This window comes from Neofelis nebulosa, chromosome 14 (genome assembly GCF_028018385.1).
Source record: "Neofelis nebulosa isolate mNeoNeb1 chromosome 14, mNeoNeb1.pri, whole genome shotgun sequence".
Classification (NCBI taxonomy): Eukaryota; Metazoa; Chordata; class Mammalia; order Carnivora; family Felidae; genus Neofelis; species Neofelis nebulosa.
The window spans coordinates 16,299,887-16,322,743 of NC_080795.1; the positions used below are offsets into that span (position 1 = coordinate 16,299,887).

Here is a 22,857-nt window from a genome sequence, read left to right on the forward strand (position 1 = left end):
CAGGAAGCGGTAATAGCCTAACTTATTTGTTCAATTATAAGGTAAAATCTTAGATTCTCCACAAGTCTTGACAGATACAGAGCAATAGGTAACTAGAACATATTCCATGTGTCTTTTCCATATTTTCTACCTTTTGCCTCATTGTGTTTCATTCTGAATGATTTCCTTTTGACCTAATATTCCAGTCCACTAATTCTCTCTGAATTTGGGGTCTTATTTGCTATTAAAACCATCTCCAATGAGTTCTTATTTAAGGTATGTTATTTTTCATTCTTAAATGTCTATTTGATTCTTTTTTTCACAATTTTCAGTCCTCTACTGAAATTCTCATTCCTTTTTTTTTTCTCCCATCAATGTAATAGTCATTTTGAAGCTCATGTGAAAGAATTCCATTATTAGAATCTCCTGTGGATGTTTCTATCATTTCCTCTTCATTTTTGGTCACACTGTCTTACCTCCTTTTGCCTTTTTATTTTTAATTCAGTGTTTTATGAAAAATTTAGAGTTAACTTGAGATTTAGGGTAATGTTACCTTCCTCCAAAGATTAACATTTACTTCAAGTAGGTGGCTAGTGGTACTCAAATCACAGATTACCTTAATCTAATCACAGATTGAGCTATTTCAAAGCCAGATTTATTTCTAAGGGATAGCACTTTGGGGTTCCAATGGCATAAAGGGTTTACCAGGACTGATGTTCCAACCTTGGTGGAGTATTAACACCTGTTTTTGTTTTTCTAGCCTTAAGTGTCCATCAGAAGCTCTGCTCAGCTTCTCATCCACCTTTCCCAGAATCAGTAGATGCTACTCAGAGGAAAAGTAGCCTAAATGCCAGGTTCATTTCTGCCTTCCCAGCATTCCAATACACTCAAATACATGTCTTCCACACTTTGTCCAGTTTTTCTAATTTTTAAAACTGGAGTGTTAATCCAAATAATTTATCCAATATTACCAAAAATGGAACTCCTCCAAAACCATATGTGTTTAATGTTTAACGGTTTTAGAAGTTTTGTTTTTTCCATTTTCTCCATTATGGGCCTGACCCACACAACACTTGTTTTCAAAATATGCATTCTACCAAAAACCTTTAAGCCTGGAGGTGTATTTTCAAATAAATCAGGATACACGTTGTTAGCTATGAAAATACCTTACAAAATGTCATTTTCACAAAAACATTTTATCTAGGGTAGTGAAGACAAAACATTTGGAATAAAACAACTTAAAAGATTACATATATATCTTATATGAAAGAAAAAAAATGTACCAAAGTATTTCACATTTAAATTGGAAAGAAGAAAAACTATATCAGCTTTCGTATTTTATACTTTCCAATTCTAATTGTCTCCAAGCATTTACTAACATTAGCTAGAAATAAAGTGTCATTTATCATGACCCAGTGTTTTTAAGACATTCAAAACATACTGTTTTTTTGTATTCTTTTTCTTTTGAAAAAGTACATAATTTTATGAAAATGTGAAGTTTACTGAAAGCCTAAGAGAAATACCATATATGCCAACACTCACCATGAAAAATACGAAAATCAATATATGGATGAGAACCTCTTCTTTCTGATTCAAATCCTGCTCGACTCCTTACACGTACATCTCCTGGACAAAATCGAGAATAAAACATAAGCTTAGAAGGCTGCCATCTGGGAAGAAGCTCCCATATGTAGCAAAGGTTTATGTGGTATCATACTCACAAGTAATGACCCATTAGTGATATATATGGAATAAGTAGTTGAGAGTGGATTTATGTGAAGGGGTTTACAAATTTTCAATATTGAGTTGTAAGGCTAGATGAGGTTTTTTTCATCTTCCCTTACAATAATAATAATTACAATCTAAATTTTAAAGTTAGCATTTGAAAACATGACAAGTACATAACAATCCAACCTGATATCTTATTATTCACAAGGAGTTTAAAAAATCCTCAGCACAAAACTTTAAAAATCCAGAAAGAAAAATATTAAGTGTCTAGCACCATCCTATAGACTATAAGAGACATGAAAGAAAATATATTACCTATTCTCAAGTACCTTACAATTTTATAAACATACAGAAAAGTAAAGTGTTAAAGACTTTGCAATAAATGTTTAATTTGATATAACTTTTCTCTTTTCTCATTGACTATGGATATACCCAAGGCCTTTAGTTGGGTCTTAACTTAAACTTCAACCTTTATAAGCCCAGATTTGTTTCTACATGTGTCTATAGGACTTTTGGATCTACTTCTCCATAGAGCAAAATAACCAATGCAACTGTGTACCAGACACTCTGCTCCTTATAGGCATTATTTTAATTCTCTAAGCAACTCTGAGAGGTAGGAATCTTAGTCCCCATTTTACAGATGAAGATATTGAGACTGTGAGAGGTAGCCTGCTCATGCCACAAAGCTAGTGTAAAGGGTGAGTCAGGATTTAAACTTTGCTCTGTGGGCCCCAAAGGCAGCACTTTCCCCACTATACTTCCACAGCCTCCAACTGCACAACCTTTAGGTCTTCAGTCCCTTGAATTCTGCTTGCCTAGAAGGACTTCCTGCTCACTTGTTGTTTCTCTAAATAAGGCCATCATTTCCAACAAGGCTCATGTCATCTGAGTTCACCCCACAATGATTAATCATCTTTCTCACGTGGGGATTCCTTCACCCTGCAACAAACTAAGCTCTTACTGAGCATCCACTACAGGTCAGGCACTGCAAATATACCAGTGACCAAAACACATAAAGTCCCTGTCTCCATGAAATGTATGCTTTCATGGAGACAAATAACATAACAAGTAATAATTTCATTCTATGGAAGATGGCAATAACTAACCTGGAGAAAACTAAAGCAAGAAAAAGGAATATGGAAGGAGAAGTAGGGGAGGACTGACTTACTAGTGTGGTCAGAGAAAACCTCATTGGAAAGGAGGTATCTGAGCAGAGAAGCCTGAAGGAAGTGAGGCAGTGAGCCATGTGGCTATCCGGAAGAAGAAGTTTCCAGGCACAAGGAAGAACAAATAAAATATCCTGAGAAGGGGTATGTTCAAGGTCAAGCAAAGAGGCCAGCATGACTAGAGTGAGGTGAGTGTCAAGTGAGGTCAGAGAGGTAGCAGGGCTGGATCACGCAGGACCTTTGTGGACCATCATAATACCTCTGGCTATCTGTCTAAGACAGAAAACCATCAGAAGATTCTGAAGGGAGGAGTGAGACTGATTTAACTTATGTCTCAAAATGTTCACTTTGACCACATAGACTATAACTGACAAGAGGCACAGAGGAAGAGGCAGGGAGACTGGCTAAGGAGCAAACGTAAGAAACAAGGCAATAACTATGGCTTGGTGGGGGGTGGGCATGGAGAGATGTCATTCAAAGGGATGTGCATGATAAGTTCTGGAGGTTTAATGTACAACAATGCAACTATAATTAACAATAAAAAAAATAACTATGGCTTAGATCGGGATGGTAACAGCAGTGGCTGGTGAAATTCTGGATATGTTTTGAAGGTATTAGCAAAGAGGATTTGCTGATAAAGTAGACATGGAGTAGGTAAGAAATAAGAGGCAAAAAGGACCTGAAGGTTTCTGATGTGACAACCAGAAGAATGGAGTTACATGTTCTGAGATGGCAAAAGACTGAAAAATGAACAGACTTGGGCAACACAAATGTTTTGTTTAATAGACATATTACACTCATGTGGAAATGTTCTACAGAGTTTAAAAAAAAATGAGTCTAAAGGTCTGTTTTCAGGAGAGCAGAATCCTGAACATGTTTGCTGAGAGAGATGGAGACTGTAAGGAGGAAAAAGCCACACAGTCGTGAGGAAAAAAATATGTACCAGAGTAGAATGGAGCTGAGGCAGACATCCAAGGTAAATTAAAGAGGGGAAAAAAGGAAGAAGAGCAAAAATGGGGCACTGGAGAACACTTAGGCTTAAGAGGAAGAAAAAGGATTCATGAAAAAGGCAAGCAAACAAACAAACCAGAAAAAGGTGAAGAACATGAATGGCTCAATATCTTAGAAGTCGAGGGAGGAATTCTGAGCATGAGGAAAGGAGTCACGGAAGACTCCTTTAAGAAAAGCAAAGTAAACCTGCCTACTAGAATCTTAAGTTTCTTTATTTATTTTGAGAGAGAGAGAGAGAGCACACGAGCACAAGCAGGGGAGTGTCAGAGAGGACAGACAGAATGTCAGGCAGGCTCTGCAACATCAGTGCAGAGGCTGATGCAGGGCTTGAACTCACAGACTGTGAGATCGTGACCTGAGCCGAGATCAAGAGTCGGACGCTTAACCAACTGTGCCACCTAGGTGTCCCTGGAATCTTAATAGTATGTTTTTAATAGTATGAATTAAAGTAGAAGGGATTGACGAGTGTGTGGATGAGGAGAGAAATCTGGCAAAGAGAGGGAGAGAGAAAGAAAATTATACACATATAACCTAAATTCATTTTACCTTATGGACTTAAGGAATATATTAAAAATTTAGGAACAGACACTGGACAAAGACAAATGGTCTTCCTTGCCAGCCACGTGACAACAAAATTCATGCAGTGACAGTACTATGTGATCAGGTATTTCATGGCCTCCTTTTTGTCCATGGACATCTCTTTAGCATTTAGCAACTCTACAAATCTGAAACACTTTTTATGAAGAATGCTCAGAATTCAAAATTTTTTTCAATGTTTATTTTGAGAGAGAGAGGGAGGGGGTGGGGGGGGGGAAGAGAGCACGCATGTGGGGGAGAGGCAGAGAGAGAGAGGGAGACAGAGAATCCCAAGCAGGCTCCGTGCTCTCAGCACAGAGCCCCACACAGGGCTCAAATTCTTCAACTGTGAGGTCATGGCCTGAGTTGAAATCAAGAGTCAGAAGCTTAGCTGATTAAGCCACCCACGCGCCCCTAGAATTCAATTTAAAATTTTGTACTAAAGATAGAGTCCCAGTTATTAAGCCAGAGATTTTTCAATTACTCTAAAATGCCTCTTCATTTATATCACATTCAATATTGGTTTTGAGACTTTTAAACTTCAAAATAATAGATTATTTCTATTGCAAATAGTAATGAAAAGTAACCAAATGAAAGCTATCTCAATCTCAAATAACACTGGATGATAACAAAATTAACTGATATTGGTACAAAATAAATAATGCTTACCTAGCATACGAATGTACAATGCAGTCTGATCAGAACTGTCATAGGAAATCGCTCCACGCCTCTAGGAAAAAAAAAACATACATTTTTAATGCATGACAAGTAATGTTATACGAAATTCAACAGACATTATTATTTGTAAAGCACTGCGCAAAAGAAGTTGGATATACAAAATGAAATTAGATATGGCATCTGCTCTTAAAATCTCTAGTTGTGAGGAAGACAACTGTAATATGATTAAGCAATACCATACAAGTGGATACAGAGTAAGGAACACGCACCAGGTAGAAAGTTAATGGCAGAGTCAGATAAGCCCACTTGGTGAGAGACATTTTGCAGAGGTAGACAGAACTGAAGAAGAGATATGGTCCAACTATTTACCATGCCCTTAATTTAAACACATATGAATAAGCAAACAAGAATCATCATTTGAAAAAAACCCATCAGCTAGAAATAAACGAAACAAAATGAAAAACCAACCAAACGGCCCAGAGGCTAGCAAGAAGTAAGAGAATTTTTTATTTTCTTATTTTTTAAATATTTCTTGATTTATTTTGGTGGGGGGAGGGGAAGAGTGAGAAGGAAAGAGAATCCTAAGCAGGCTCCGTGCTGTCAGCACAGAGTTTGACACGGGGCTCAATCTCACAAACTGGGAGATCATGACCTGAGCTGAAATCAAGAGTCAGACACTCAAATGACTGAGCCACCCAGATGCCGTGAGAATTTTTTAAATGTAATTAGTTTACTCAAAGATATTTGAGAAAACACTGAATCTTTAAAACAATAAACAAAAAATTTTTAAATATATTTTAAAAAGTAAACAGATATGGCAATGTATCTTGCAACATTATTCATAATGGCCCCAAACTAAAAACAACCTGGATATCCAGCAACTAATGAATGGATTAATAAAATGTGGCATATCTAGACCAATGAAGTATTATTCAGACATATAAAAGGTATGAAGTACTGATACATGCTACAACATGGATGAACCTTGAGAACAGTGAAGAGCCAGTCACAAAGGACCATACAGTGTATGGTACTATTGATATGAAATGTCCCAAACAAGCAAATCCATAGAGGCAGAAAGTAGCCTAGTGGCTGTCTAGAGTTGGGAGAGCTGGGGAAAAATGGAGAGTGAATGCTAATGGGTACTGTGTTTCTATCTACGGTAATGAAAATGTTCTCAAATTATCTGTGGTAATGACTGCACAACTCTGTGAATACACTGAAAATTACTGAATTGTATACTTCAAATGGGTGAATTGTATGGTATATGTGAATTGTACTTCAATAAAACTATTATAAAAAATAACAGGGGGTGCTTCGGTGGCTCAGTTGGTTAAGTGTCCAACTTTGGTACAGGTTGTGATCTCACAGCTTGTGAGTTCGAGCCCCACGTCGGGCTCTGTGCTGAGGGCTCAGAGCCTGGAGCCTGCTTCGGATTCTGTGTCTCCCTCTCTCTCTGCCCCTCCTCTGCTCATGCTCTGTCTCTCTCAAGAACAAATACACATTTTTAAAAATTAAAAAAAAAAATAACAAATACTACAAATTTAAAATATATATATTAATACAAAATAAATGTTAAGAGCTGAAATACACTCAGCAACTTCTGCCAACTCTACCTTCGCTCTCATCTCCCTTTCTCTATCCCTACTTCTTCCTTCCATCTCAGGTGAGAACACCTCTACACCTGGACTCTTGCAGTGGGCTGCTGACTAGTTTTTCTGATACATCTCTTGGCCTCCAGTCCACTCTTCACACAGAAGCAATAGCAAACAACTCAGCACCTGCTCAAAATCCTCCAATGGTTCTCCACACACTTGGAATAAAGTCCAGCACCAAGCTCTGATTTCTTTTTTTTTTTTTTTCAATATGTGAAGTTTATTGTCAAATTGGTTTCCATACAACATCCAGTGCTCATCCCAAAAGGTGCCCTCCTCAATACCCATCACCCACCCTCCCCTCCCTCCCACCCCACATCAACCCTCAGTTTGTTCTCAGTTTTTAACAGTCTCTTATGCTTTGGCTCTCTCCCACTCTAACCTCTTTTTTTTTTTTTTCCCTTCCCCTCCCCCATGGGTTTCTGTTAAGTTTCTCAGGATCCACATAAGAGTGAAACCATATGGTATCTGTCTTTCTCTGTATGGCTTATTTCACTTAGCATCACACTCTCCAGTTTCATCCATGTTGCTACAAAGGCCATATTTCATTCTTTCTCATTGCCACGTAGTACTCCATTGTGTATATAAACCACAATTTCTTTATCCATTCATCAGTTGATGGACATTGAGGCTCTTTCCATAATTTGGCTATTGTTGAGAGTGCTGCTATAAACATTGGGGTACAAGTGCCCCTATGCATCAGTACTCCTGTATCCCTTGGATAAATTCCTAGCAGTGCTATTGCTGGGTCATAGGGTAGGTCTATTTTTAATTTTCTGAGGAACCTCCACACTGCTTTCCAGAGCGGCTGCACCAATTTGCATTCCCACCAACAGTGCAAGAGGGTTCCCGTTTCTCCACATCCTCTCCAGCATCTATAGTCTCCTGATTTGTTCATTTCGGCTACTCTGACTGGCGTGAGGTGATATCTGAGTGTGGATCTGACTGGCATGAGGTTTTGATTTGTATTTCCTTGATGAGGAGCGACGTTGAGCATCTTTTCATGTGCCTGTTGGCCATCTGGATGTCTTCTTTAGAGAAGTGTCTATTCATGTTTTCTGCTCATTTCTTCACTGGGTTATTTGTTTTTCGGGTGTGGAGTTTGGTGAGCTCTTTATAGATTTTAGATACTAGCCCTTTGTCCGATATGTCATTTGCAAATATCTTTTCCCATTTCGTTGGTTGCCTTTTAGTTTTGTTGGTTGTTTCCTTTGCTGTGCAGAAGCTTTTTATCTTCATAAGGTCCCAGTAGTTCATTTTTGCTTTTAATTCCCTTGCCTTTGGGGATGTGTCAAGTAAGAAATTGCTGAGGCTGAGGTCAGAGAGGTCTTTTCCTGCTTTCTCCTCTAGGGTTTTGATGGTTTCCTGTCTCACATTCAGGTCCTTTATCCATTTTGAATTTATTTTTGTGAATGGTGTGAGAAAGTGGTCTAATTTCATTCTTCTGCATGTTGCTGTCCAGTTCTCCCAGCACCATTTGTTAAAGAGACTGTCTTTTTTCCATTGGATGTTCTTTCCTGCTTTGTCAAAGATCAGTTGGCCATACATTTGTGAGTCTAGTTCTGGGGTTTCTATTCTACTCCATTGGTCTATGTGTCTGTTTTTGTGCCACGAGCTCCGATTTCTAAAGGCCTCCGTGTTCTGCCTACCTCTCGGTCCTTGTGTCCTCTGACCTACCCTCACCACCACGACCCAGCCACACTGGATTCCTTGCTGTTCCTCAACTGCACCACAGACAGATGCAGCCTTTATACTTGTTCTCTTGTCCAGGATCACTGCATCACTGTTCTCTTCTTATCTCTCAGGTTCTAGATGAAATGTCATCTCTCCAGAGAGGCATTCCAAGACTACCAAATCAAAAGTCACCTGAAAGCCACCTTCTCCCATAGCCCTACTTTCCTGCTCTGTATGACACTTAGCTGGTATATGGCTATCTTTGTTTGCTCGTTCTAAAATGGAAGCTCCACAAGAGCAGCAACTGTGTCTGATTTTCCATGGTACCCCTGACCCCTAAAACAGTAGCTTTTAGTAGATTCTAAATAAATTAGTGAATTTATTAAGTTGATGAATAAACTCATGAATACCAGAATTGATATAAAGACAGATTTCAAAATCTAGAAAATAAAACTGATCAAACCACCTATTGGAAAGACCTTTCTAACTTATCTACAAGACATGTCTAGAAGTCATGAAAGATGGATCAAAATGAGTTCAATAGACATGACAAAGGGCAAATTTCCTCCTACTATATCCAAAAATGGAAGGAACAAAAAAGTGCCTTACAAATCAACTAGAAAATGATGAATAATAGTGTGGAAAACAGGTCGGACATAAACATATTATTCACAGGAAAAGAAATAATAAGCCCATAAACACAAGATGCTCAACTTCATTAACCAAAGTAATAAACATTAAAGCAATGAGATATTTCTACAAATCAGATTAATGATCTTCTTCCCTCACAAAATTCTGGCATGAGATTTACAACTCCTGAACACATGCCTAGAAATCTCAAGGAAAAATAATCTTTTTACCACTATCACTATAAAGAAATTTACTTTTATTTATAGCCCTTACTTGGATTTAGTTTGCAAAATAATTCCCCAAATCATTATTATCATCTCCTTATAATGCTTATCATGTAAGAGAAAAATGTCAGTTAAACTCTTAACACAATTTCAGGTATCCTTACAAAAACAAAAAAGCTTCAAACAAAGATAAATTTCTAATTTCTAACACTGATTGCCTCCAGGGCGCCTGAGGGACAGAGCTAGGAGGACTTTTCAATGTTTATCTGTTGAATTCTTTCTCTTTTTTGAGAGAGAGACAGAGACAGCTGAGTGGGGGAAGGGCAGAGAGAGAGGGAGACAGAGAAACCCAAGCAGGCTCTGCGCTGACAGTACGGAGCCCAACGTGAGGCTAGAACCCACAAAACTGTGAGATCATGACCTGAGCTAAAACCAAGAATTGGATGCTTCACTGACTGAGACACCTAGACTCCCCTGTTGAATTCCGTAACATGTGCAGTTATTATATATTCACAAAATAAAATTAAAAGTAAAAAGTAAAATAAAAATCTACTACAAAGAAAGCTATAAAGAAAAGCTTGATCTAAAATCCCAAGGGACTAAATCATACAGAATACACTCATAGCAGCATCATGCTTAAAGTGTCTTCTACCAACAGAGTACTATCCGAAGGAAGCCTACTGCAGTGTAAATTAAAACAGTTTCAAGGTAAACTATTTATTCTGGAGTAAACAGCCACTGTAATCACTTGGTATGAAAAGGCACCTCTCATACTTGCTGTCGATCCTCCCCTAAGACATTTAGCTTATTAGATTACAGGCCTCCCCTTAATACCACCATATTAGAGGAAAACCTAGTAGACTAGAGAGCATACATGTGGAAATAAATATTTCTATCAGCCAGGACATATTAATGAAACTATAGATATCACTATGGAATGCTTGTCATGGCCATCACCTATTAACCTGCTAGTGTCCAATAACAACTTGGATAAACAGGTTGTTAAAACGAATTGTAACTTGTTATCTCTAACAGCCCTCTTTAGGAAAGTGACTGGCCTTACTATTTTCTTTAATATAGGATGACTATTTACTAAAACAGCCACTAATTAGGAATGTAAAATCTCATTACAAGGACTGAGAGACTAGTATCAGTTCTCTGTTAAAATAATGTAAGTCAAAAACTAGTTAGTTAACAGAATCTAAATTATATCTATGGCATACTAAATTTCTTTTAAGGTAATCCCTTTAGACTTATTTATAGAGGCATTAATTTAGAAATAAGAGTGATAAGGTCTATATTAATCATAAAAACCTGGCAAAAGAATAGAATTTTAAATATGTTAAATTCCTTGGTGAAGTACAAATTATTCAAATTATTCTATTCATTACTAATTTAAGTTTTATCCAAAAATAGTTTAAATGCTACATTAAACCACACAACTCTTATAAAATAAATTCAATAAGACAATTTTAAAGAATGGACCTTAAAATATATCTATCTGAACCCATCAACAAATATATCCTCAGGGATAATTCATTCATTTATCTCCTCACAGACCAAGATTAAAAATATTATTATTAAAAATATTATTAAATTCTCTCACTAATCAATTGAGGTAGAATAATCTAAAGTAACACATTTTTGAAAAATATACTGTAAATCATGAAGAACAATAAAAATTTGATTTGCATGTTAGAATTAGTTATTTTAAACCATAGTTATGAGTGCTTTATATACCAACACTGCAGCACAGACGTAACACATATTTTTTAAAGATTACCATTTTAAAGTCATCTGCTAGTAAAATTCTATTTTTAATAAAAATGATAAAACAAAGTTAATCCAAATCCTGTGTCACTGACAGTCATAAAACACTCTGAGCTATCATCCACATTTCCACCTCACCTCACCAGTGAATGGAAATAACTGAGAAGCTTCTACTCGTGACTTTTCTAATTTAGCCATCCTGGGAACAGCTTGTAAAGCAAACCAGTATAGGTCAAAACATGGGCGAGGCTGAGCTAATCAGAAACTGACAGCCACAGCATAAACAAGTTAAATTTTAAGGTTCCAAAGTATCCACTGCCATGCCAACAGGACTTCTGAGTGTCCGGTTAGACACTCGCTCATCTTAAATCAGGATGAATCTCTCTTCCACCAAAGATCTGACTTATGAAGTGAATGTCAAAAGGTGTAAAAATTGTTCCAATATTAGTTAATACATAATTTTTAAAGACAGACCTTTTAAAAAACCGAGCAAAGATATTTTTATCTGTTTTTATCCTGTTTAAGTTTTCCACTAACATGATCTACTGTGCAAAAGTATGTTTATTTCCCTTACATGGAAAAAGTAATAATACATTAACTAACACTTGCTGGACTCCTACTGTGGGTGAGGAACTGTTACAGGTGCTTTCATACAAAATCTCAATCCATACAAGACCTTCACAAGGTAGGTTTTGTTGGCTCCGTTTTGTGGATTTGTAAACCACTGGTCAAAGGGCTCAATCAACAGTAGCACTAAATACGTTTTTTGGTAACATTACCAAACAACAGCACCAGACTACAAAAGATGCAAGTCCAGTCAAAGTTTCAAAAGCAGTTTTCTCTGATGTAGTAAAATGAGCTTTTTAAGGGCATATTCATCTTACACGCGCTAGAGAAACATGCTGGTGTTTGATTGTCTATCTGCATCGATCTACTGAATAATTAGTATCCTTCCCATTCTTCTGGACTATGCAAACATTATATTTTTCAAAAAAATAACACAAACTTAAAATGTTAACATTCTTTTTGTTTAAAAACTTAATTTTTTGCTGGTTAGAAAAAACGTAAAAAGTCTTTGAAAACATCCACAACTCAATTAACGTGTTATTAGTACTAACTTGACCTTCATTCAATAACTTGGTAAACTAATCCTTTAAAAACAATGAGTAAACAGCTGTCAGTGCAACAAAATTAATTCTTAACTTACAAAACACAAGGATTTTAAAAATTTGAGTACACTGTTGTTTTTTTTTTAAGAGATTTTTTAAAAAGAGATTTCTTCAATCATATTCACTAAGACTACTTCACATAAGGGACAGTTAGTTATGCTCAAAACATTATGCTTAAATGTGAAAAATTATGTATCAAGGATTAAAACCCTGGTTGCAAAAGAAATTTAACTTTATGGAAGCTTTGTGTTACTTAGCAAATACTGATAGGCCTTATAAATCTTAAGTGAATATTCTTCAATTTAATACAGGAAGAAAAAAGCTGCATCATGGAAGAAAGATATAATCATTTTTAGACAAGTATAAAAAAATAATTTCACATAGTGTCATCTTAAATATTTCCTACTTTAGTTTGAGACTTTTGTCTAGATGGAAGCATTTCTGAATCCTGATCCTCAGAATTCAAGTTCAAAAACAACAGACACATAATAAATCTTACATTTTTTCCAACATATTATAAGTTAGGTACACATCTTAGCAGCAGTAACACTTTAACAGAGAACATGAGAGGTTATTATTTAGTTTTTAAAAAGTTCCTAACTGTTCAGAAATTCTCAACAACTATACATTAAACGTAAGTATTAGGAAATTCTTATCTCCAAAAGTATTTAAAATATGTATACCAAAACTATAAATTGTTTAATAATTATTTAATCTTAAAAGGTATATTTCTATAACTATAAAAACTTCTTTAAGGGGATGATACTGAGGGAAGCTACTTCAATACCGAGGAATGATACCATAAAAAGCCCTTAAAAGGAGGAATAAGGTGGGGGGGAAGAATAAAAATTACACGCTTAACCACAATTAAGCTTTTCAGCTGACAGGTAAAACTCATAGCTCTTTTAATCAGAAAAATAAAAACTGAAGCAAAAGAAATTCATAGTAATTCTATTCCAATCAAATATATAAACTAATGATGAACGTCACAATCCTAAAAATAAAGATGGCCTACCTTAGAGGCGATCCACTTGATAAGAACCACAGCCAGACACCAGATCAATGTAATTCCCATTGGATCAACCAAAAGCCCACTGCATAATCTCCCTCCTCTTCCAGCAGGCAATGAGTAAGGAAGACTTATTATGAGTTTGATAATAACCAGCTGTCCGGAGGCAGAAGAGAGGGGACACTGACTGCCTTGAACCTCAAGCAGCTGCCTTCAAACAACGATCACCTGACTCCTCTGAGAAGGCGCTGCCAGCCAGCCTTCCTACCCAGCGCGTGCTTAATGCCACAACCCCAGGGTTGGGGGAGAGCAGAAGTAATGTTGGAAGAGGAAAGGAAAAACCTTAGTGAGAGCTGACACTCTCACAAAATGTAGACAGAAGTCTCACAAAATGTAGACAGAAGAGGTCTCGGGCTAGCCCCAAAGACTTCTACATCTGAATACTAAACAGAGTGCTTTGACACAACTTCCCAAAAATGTTTAGCAATACAAAAAATTTCCTAATTTCTTTCACATAGACAAGCTTCACAAGTATAATGTCCTGGCATTTAAAAATATTAATGCATTTTATTCTTTCTTTTCAACTTTTAACACTGAATTTGTTTGACTTTTTATTTCCTTTAGGGCTAGGATTACTTTATGAATGTTAGAGTCTTTCATAAATATTGCCGGCCCTGTTTAACATTATAATTCACTCATTTAGCATTTATTGACAAAGGCCAGTCTAACAGCGCATTTTCAGACAATTAAAAGTATATTATCTCTACGTCCTAAATGCCATCTTGTTTATAATGACAATACTTTTCAGTACATGTCGCCTTTTCTTGGCTGGCGAGTGAACTCTCTATTAGCCAAGTGTCCCTATATTCATCCACCTTCATGACCTCATAGCAGCCAGCAGGTTGCAGGTAGTACTGCTGAGAAAGTCTTTCCTGAAACTTTCATCCAAGTATTCTACAAATACTTACTACGCTGCTCCTATGCAGCAGGCCCTGTGCTAGATGCCAAGGGCATCATCACCCAGTGAAAACAGAAATGGCTCCCGCCCTTGAGAAGCTTACAGTTTCGTCAGAGTCTCCTGGAACGAAAGTCTACAAAAATAAGTGCAAAATTGCACATGTAACAAGTGTCCACAATGAAGTGGAGGTAAGAACTGCCAACACAGCCTGGATCTGACCTAATTGAGAGGTGAGGGTCTTCTTCCCACAGTTCCTGAAATGTCCCTGAGCTGAAATGAAGGGGCAAGAACATGAAGAGGACAGGAAGAGTGATCTGTGTAGACACCACAACACATGATGGCCAAGGAACTGATGAAACAAAGCACAGTAAGAAGAGATGGCAAGAACAGGGCCGGCTAGAACCCAGGGCGAGCAAAAGCGGAGGCCATGTGAAGGTGTTTGGTCTTCATCCTGAAAGCTACCCTAAAGAGCTTCAGCAGGTATTGGTCAAGGACAGCTCTGTGGGGTAGAGCTGGTCAGGCAGTTAACAGGCCACTGCAGAGGTCCAGGCGAGAGGACATGAGCCTAGGCTGGGTGGTAGAGATGAAGAGAGGGGGCTGGCTGGAGAAATACTGAGGACGTGACAGGACTGCCAGACTGCAGTCCGTGACAAGACAGAGGCATCTGCATGTCAACACCACACAAAGGATGGTTCTAAAATATTTGAAATAGCCCAAATGGGTCAAATACTAAGGCTATTTTCATGATCCAATCCTCAGTACGAAGAGTTTATTTAAAAGAAAAGTTAATTCTAGACCTGTCAAAATGAAGCATAAATTAAATTAGCAGATCTAAATCAAAATTTTCCTAAATTGAAACCGTTTATAACACATGGTCATAAATTTCTCACTCTACCTTATACATTATGTATATCTCTTCTTGCTACTGAACTAACAAGCTGTAATGCAATCCTTGAACAAATGGAGAAGACTTTTTTTGTCAGGAACCTAAGCGTGACATGAGATTGTCAGGGTCTTTCATTACTCTCTGCATTCTAGTAGGGTTCCAGTAACCAAACCGAAAGGATGCCCAGGGATAGGACAGAGCAGCAGAACGCGTATTCACCAGAGTCTCAGGAGAAATGCTGGTGGCCATGGGTAAGGGGCCGTGGAGCCTGCGCCAGTGGCTACCACAGACTTGAGGTCATTATCTGCCACTCTAGCCCATGCTGCACACTCTGAATTAGCCCAACACCGTGATGCTCAGTCCAGGAGTACATCTCACTTTCATACTTCCTTTCCAATCAGCTACTTAAAGAGTCAAATTTTGAGAAGCAAATACAAGATTGCTGTTTTCAGTACAGTACTTAAATATTTTTATAAATGTCTTTTTGGTTAACGGTGAGCTCAAGAATCTGCACTTTCATTTAGTCTACAAAGGAAGGCTCGAACAGGAAAAAAAGGCAAGAATCAGAATTGATATACAGAATTAAAAAAAAAAAAAAGACAGTAAGAAAGGCAGTCCTAACAGTTCTCTCATTTAAGTGAATTTCTGTCAAGAGTTTATTTCCACCATCTCAAAACTCTACTAGTCTTAGAGACAAGAGTCTGGGTTTATTTCGCATCTTTACTCCCAAGAGCTGAGTGAGCCAGGGCAAGTCACCACTTCGTGGGCCCTTCTACTCCTCACCTTCACAGGACTTACAAGAGTGTCATACAAGAATACTTCGCTTATAGCAGCTCTCAGTAAATTTTTGCCAAATCAGAATTAGATATTTAAGACCCAAGAAGGATACTGACCTAATCACTCCAGCTTCAACCCAACAAAAGACTTAACTGAAGTCACACGGATCTATGAGGGCAACTTGCACTGTGCTTGTCTAGGGCCTAGGAGAGCTAGGGTCTTGGCTTTCATTGTTCACACTAGTGAACAGGTTGGCTCCCTAAAGTGGTTTTCCCAGCACCCTCTTCTTAAATTTCTACTGTATGTCTAACAGTAAAATACAGAGATAATCAGGACACAAGCCTCCCAAATTAGAACATTCTCTATTTGAATAGAAACAGTATTGAATTTATGCCTAAAAAAACCCATAGATCCTTCATTGCTGATGATACATGTACATCATTCAAATCTTACAAAAATCTTAGGCAATGTAATTTTTTTCTTAAAACAGTACCCTTAACACTCTTAATGGCATGGACCTATTAGGTTTAAATTTTTTTCTTTTTGTGAGATATGAGATATTTACTACTAATTTATAAGTTACAAGACTTCTTTTAATAATAAAAAATTCAGTAAGATGAAATAAAAGCAAAAGCTGTTATCAAATTAGTATGAATATTCCTTTACATTATGTTTATTTCATAGAAAATTCTAAATATTAATCTTTCCAGATTGAATCATGTAAATTATTCCATAAAGAAAAAGCTACCTCTTTTACACTAATGACACATGTATCCTTTTACATGAACTTTTCTCACCCCAAAGCGTTAGTGAAACATGGAAGGATAACAACAACAAAAAAATCAGACTATACTAGAAAAATTAAGGCCCAGGATACAACTAAGCTTTCAAAAACAGAATTTGATACTTTAAGAACAAAGTATAATTTTTTTTTTTAACTTTCTGGGGCTAATATCTGAAAAATCAAAGTATTAAAGGCAGACTATTTTAAAATAGTTTAAAACTGTGATCAATAGAAAGAAAAGACATTGACTTTGATCGTTGTGTTTTAGAGAAGTAATCCAAGTGCAAATTTTATCCCTGGGGCTCTCTGCCACCCACAGGACACCTGTCAATCTTGGCAATAGCCTTTAGCTATCCATATAGAGACTCAGCACGTCCTTCCCTTAACCAAATTAGGCTACCCTCATCTGCATTGACATCAGCGTCTATAATTTTGGATTCTCATGGACAGAAATAGCCTATCCCAGAGTTCTTTATACAAATGTTGTGTCTGTGGAAAACTATAACGAAACTTATAATAGAAAAATATAAACACTATAGTCAAAACCTTCCAATTGTGCTTTTATCATTTTGAATTCCAGCCAATTTTCATAGCAAATAATGTGTCAAAGCAGGTTTTTTGTTCAAATCCACATATCAGGGCTTATTATTCTTCAAATGGTATGAATTTCAAGAGATATGAAAGTGACAAAAAATGAAGCTTCAATAACAAAAATACTTTAGAACTATGGTAACATGGGAATTCTACCAGTAAATTAAGACCTTTGTATCATATTGATATACAGCTCCGAATTAAGTTTTTTGTTACATAGTATCTCAGTAGTTGATGACAATGGGCATGCGATTAGTCCTAGAGTATGGAGGAAGCAGTAAAAGCACCCTGACATTTTACAAAACATTCAAGTCTTCTCTTACAGACAACTGTCTTATGATACTAAAAGAACTGAGATTTGCATATTGAACCATTGTTCATGATATATTAAAAATTATGGAAAAGTAGAAGTGGTCGCAATTTTTAGAAGGAAAAAACAGTAGTGCAGATCTATAGAGTACGAACTTAGAAAAAGAACATCAACGTGCATGCTGTAAGTGTAAGACTACTGGTATATTATTAGACCAGGAGAATGTCACAAACAGGGGACACCTTAATTTCAGCAAAGCTGAACATGAAGTCTCTGGTGGCAATCTTAAAAAAAAAAAAAACAGAGCAATGTGAGCCCCACACTACATTTAGGCAGACTCCTAGCTGACTAAAACATATCCAGAGATTAAGTACTTGATATCAAACTAGTGGAAGAATTCTAGAGGTAACTAACAGAACTCTGCTTTTGACCTCGTCTAGTTCCACAGTTCATTTATTGGGGTGCAGATCAGACAAATGCATATCAAATCTGCATATAAATGCAAAGGATAAAAAGGCATGCTTAATCACAAATAACAAAAAAAGTCAGAATGTTTAATCTCTAAATAAGAGACAGTAATTAAAGGCAATCTTAGGAGACACTGAAAGTCAAATAAGTATCCAGATAGAGGATGTTCCATTATTCTCAATACAGACCACTTTTATGAGACTGAGTTCAGTCTGAATATCACACTGGAAGATGCATACGTATATGGCATTTTATTTTTTATTTATTTTTAAAAAATGTTTATTTTTTTGAGAGTGTGTGTGTGTGAGTGAGTGGGAGAGGGGCAGAAAGAGAGGGGGGCAAGGGACCTGAAGCAGGCTCTGTGCTGACATCAGAGAGTCCGATGTGGGGCTTGGATTCACAAACTGTGAGATCATGACCTGAGCCAAAGTCAGACACTTAACCAACTGAACCACTGAGGCACCCCTTATATCTTAATTTTTTTTTAATTTTAGGGAGAGTATGTGTACAAGTGTACAAGTCAGGGAAGGGGCCGAGGGAGAAGTAGAGAGAGAATCTTTTTTTTAAAAATTGTTTTTAATGTTTATTTTTTAGACAGAGCATGAATGGGGGACAGAGAGAGAGAGAGAGAGAGAGAGAGGGAGACACAGAATCCGAAGCAGGCTCAATGCTCTGAGCTGTCAGCACAGAGCCCGACGTGGGGCTTGAACTCACAGAGCATAAGACCATGATCGGAGCTGAAGTCGGATGCTTAACCGACTGAGTCACCCAGGCACCAGAAAGTAGAGAGAATCTTAAGCAGGTTCCATGCTCAGTGAAGAGGCTGACACAGGGCTCAATCCTATGATCCTAAGATCATGACCTGAGCCAAAATCAAGAGTCAAATGGTCAACCAACTGAGCTACCCAGGTACCCCATACATGGCATTTTAAAATGCAGATAAGAATAATATACATAAGGGATAACAGTATTATGAACGGAGATGCTTTTGGCAAAGAAATAAAGAGGGGCAGAATTGGTATTAAACAGCTATAAGGTAAAATAATCTAAGCAGTTTGGCTTTTTTTTTTTTTTTTTGGTGAAATTACAGAAGGTAGAAATAAGACTAACATACAGTAAGTTTGTGGAAAATAGAATTTGATTCAATATTACTATCTAAGAACTTTCTACAACTTGAGCCATGTAAATTGAGAAGAGCTGCCTCAAACAAGCCTCTGTCAAGGAGGTTATGAGACAGGCTAGGACAAATGATCTTCATGCTCTCTGCCAATTCCAAGATTCCATAATACTATAATTGAATCAGACACTGGAGTTCAGGGAAGCTGAAGTGCTTGAAATTTGTAGGTTGAGTACCAAAGAGGGAAAGTGTGAAGAAAATAGGCTCTAAAATTCTGAAAGTGAATCTTCTTGACTCCTTGGCTAAATATTAAGCTAGTTATGTACAGTATGAGATTCCATGAGGCCAGGAGAATAACCAAGGGAAGAACTACTAAAGGAGACATGAGTTGCAACCAACCACTGTAAAGAGCTCTCACAGAATATCTGGGACATTCCACAGAGACCCCAGAAATGCCCTACCTTAGGAGAAGGGCAAAACTAGTCCATCAATACAGCAAATTTTATTGAATAACACCATTCTAGACCCACACTAACAAAACTCATAATATGCCAAAAAGGATCAGGCTGATCAGCAAGTAACAAAACTGTCTGCCAGATCAAAATTCAACACTCTTTTAAGAATGACAAAATTACAAATTAGGAGAATAAACAGGAAAAGGTAACCCAACCCAAGGGGTAAAAAGTCATAAAAACAAACCTAGAAATGATCAAGATGATGGAATTAGTAGAAAATAATTTCTAAAATGTTATTATATATAATATTTTCAAAGATTTAAAGGAAAACATGCAAACAATGAAAAATTAAAACTTTAAAAAAATGGACTATTTGTAGCTGATAAATATAGTATCTAAATTAAAAGATTCACAGTTGGGCTTAACAGCAGAATAAAGAGAGTAGAAAAAGAGAGCAGTGTAAATTACCTAAACATTTCCCAAATTTGATGAGAACTACCAATCCAAATATCGAAGAAGGTCAATGAACTTCAAATAGGAAAAACAAAACCACACCAAGATATGACAACAAAATTGCTGAAAATCAGTTGATACCAAAACCAAAAACATTATAAGAAAAAGACACCACAGATGAAACCCCTCATAAGACACAAGAGTCTTTAAGAAAACATTAGAAAATCAAATTCAACAATATATAAAAAGGAAATGCATTATGACTAAGGGTAAATTATCCCAAGAATCCAAAAGTGGCTTAATGTTTGAAAAAACAATTAAATGTAATTCAACATATTAAAAGAAAAAATCATACAATCACTTCAATTGACAAAGAAAAAGCATTTAACAAAACTCAATACCCATTTATGATAGACACTCCTACTAATAATATAATAAATGAAAAATTTCCTCACCTTATGAAGATCTATGAAAAATCTACAACCATTATCATACTGAGCAACAAAAAACAATGCTTTTTCCCAAACATCATGAACAAGGCAAGGATGTCTGTTCTACCACTTCAACATAGTATTATAAGTTATAGCTAATGCATTAAGACAAGAAAAAGAAACATAAGGCATACAAATTGGAAAGGAGAAGAAAATCTGTCTTTATTTGCAGGACAATCAGTTTGCCTATGTAGAAATCCTAAAAACTCTACAAAAAAAACCCTATTAGAACTAAAATTTACCAAAGTCACAAGACATAAGACCAATACACAAAAATCGCTGTATTTCTATATACCAATGAAAAATGTTTGCAACATGAAATTTAAAAAATATTATTTCCAGGGCACCTGGGTGGCTCAGTCAATTAGGTGTCTGACTCTCGATTTCGGCTCAGGTCATGATCTCATGGTCATGGGATCGAGCCCTGGGTCAGACTCTGTGCTTGGTGTGGAGCCTGCTGGGAATTCTCTCTCCTTCTGCCCTTCTCCTGCTCATGCTCACTCACTCTCTCTCTCTCTCAAAAAACAAACAAACAAATACATATTATTTCCAATAGCATCCACAAACATGAAATACTTAGGGACAAATTTAATAGAATGCGTGCAATAAGCGCTATACAATGTAAACTATTTAAAACATTTTTGAGAGAAATTAAAGAAGAGCTACATAAATGGAGAAATATACCATATGTTGTTGTGGGACTGAATTGTGTTCCCTCAAGAGACATGTCAAAGTCCTAACTCTGGATACCTGTGAATGTGACCTTATTTGGAAACAGGTTCTCCGCAGATGTAATTAAGATGAGGGCATACTGGGTTAGAATGAGTTCTGAGTCTAATATAACTGGTGATCTTATAAGGAGAGAGAAATTTGGACACAGACATACAACTACACAGGGAGAAGGCCATATAAAGACGGAGGCAGAGACTGAAATAATGCATCTACAAGCCAAGGAATGCCAAGGATTGCCAGCAACCACCAGAGGAGGCATGGAAAGATTCTTCCCCTGGGGACTTCAAAGAGAGCATGGCCCTGCTGACATCTTAATTTGTGATGTCTAGCTTCTAGAACTGAGAGAATAAATCTCTGTTGTTGTAAGCCACCCAGTTGTGATGTTTTGTTTGGGCAGCATACCTAGTAAACTAATAAACATGGATTGAAAGGCTCAATATTGTTAAGACATCAATTTTCCCAGTTAATCTATCAATTCAAGGCAATCCCAATTAAAATTTCAGCATGCTATTTTTTTTTCCTTTTTTTTTTTTTTTTTTTTTTTGGAGAGAGGGGAGAATATGACAAGCTCATTCTAAACTTATAAGGAAATACAAAAGACCTAAAATAGCCAAAAGTTTTTTTGGAAAAACGAAAACAAAACATGGAAGGACTTATACTACCTGATCTCAAGACTTCTTTCAAAGCTACAGTTATCCAGATAGTGGTTATTACGCAGACACACAAAATCAATAGAACTGAACAGAGTTCAGAAACAGACCAACACTTTTGTGGCCAACTGATGTTCAACAAAGGTGCCAAAGTAACTCAAAGGAAAATGTAGTCTTTCCAACAAAAAATGGCATTGGAGAAAGCATATAAACATATGAGAATAAAAGAACCTCAACATGCAATCTCTCACTACGTAAAAAATTAACACAGATCACACATTTAAACATAAAGGCTAAACATTTCTAAGAAAAAGTATGAGAATATACTCATCATCTTGGGTTAAGTAAAGATTTCTATATACAAAAACAGTAATCATAAAAGAAAATTTATGTTAATTGGACTTCATTATAACTAAAAACTTCTGCTCTTTGAAAGACAGTGCTCAAATATGAAAAAGCAAACCACCAGGTTTTTTATTTTATCATAGTCTGCTTATATTTTTCATGGACCCTAATAATCATAATTCAAATATTCTAAAAACAATATTTTATTCCTTTGTCAAAAGAGCATTTTCTCATTATATCTGTGTAAATATTTTTTAATTTATATCCAAGTTAGTTAGCATATAGTGTAACAATAATTTCAGGAGTAGATTCCTTAATGCCTCTTACCCATTTAGCCCATCCCCCCTCCCACAACCCCTCCAGCAACCCTTTGTTCTCTATACTTAAGAGTCTCTTACGTTTGGTCCCCCCCCCCCCGTTTTTATATCATTTTTGCTTCCCTTCCCTTATGTTCATCTATTTTTTATCTTAAATTCTTCATTGAGTGAAGTCATATGATATTTGTCTTTCTCTAATTTCGTTTAGCATAATCCCCTCTAGTTCCATCCACGTAGTTGCAAATGGCAAGATT

At 36.6% G+C, this 22,857-nt stretch overlaps 1 protein-coding gene across 7 annotated transcripts in view; it reads right to left on the reverse strand.

The window, feature by feature from the left end:
• The window catches only part of PDE7A (phosphodiesterase 7A), a 139,932-nt gene that overhangs the window by 71,647 nt on the left and 45,428 nt on the right, over positions 1-22,857 (reverse strand). For 6 of the 7 annotated variants that reach the window (XR_009253691.1, XR_009253693.1, XR_009253692.1 and 3 more), the window contains 2 exons: positions 5,130-5,190; positions 1,522-1,605 (listed from right to left, as the gene is read on the reverse strand). Coding sequence is in view for 3 of the 7 variants with exons in the window: in XM_058699701.1 (XP_058555684.1) it covers positions 1,522-1,605; positions 5,130-5,190 (145 nt within the window). In the remaining 4 variants the exon portion in view is untranslated. Of the gene's footprint in view, positions 1-1,521; positions 1,606-5,129; positions 5,191-13,275; positions 13,616-22,857 lie in introns of those variants that run through there. The other variant, XM_058699704.1, reaches the window with a different exon arrangement.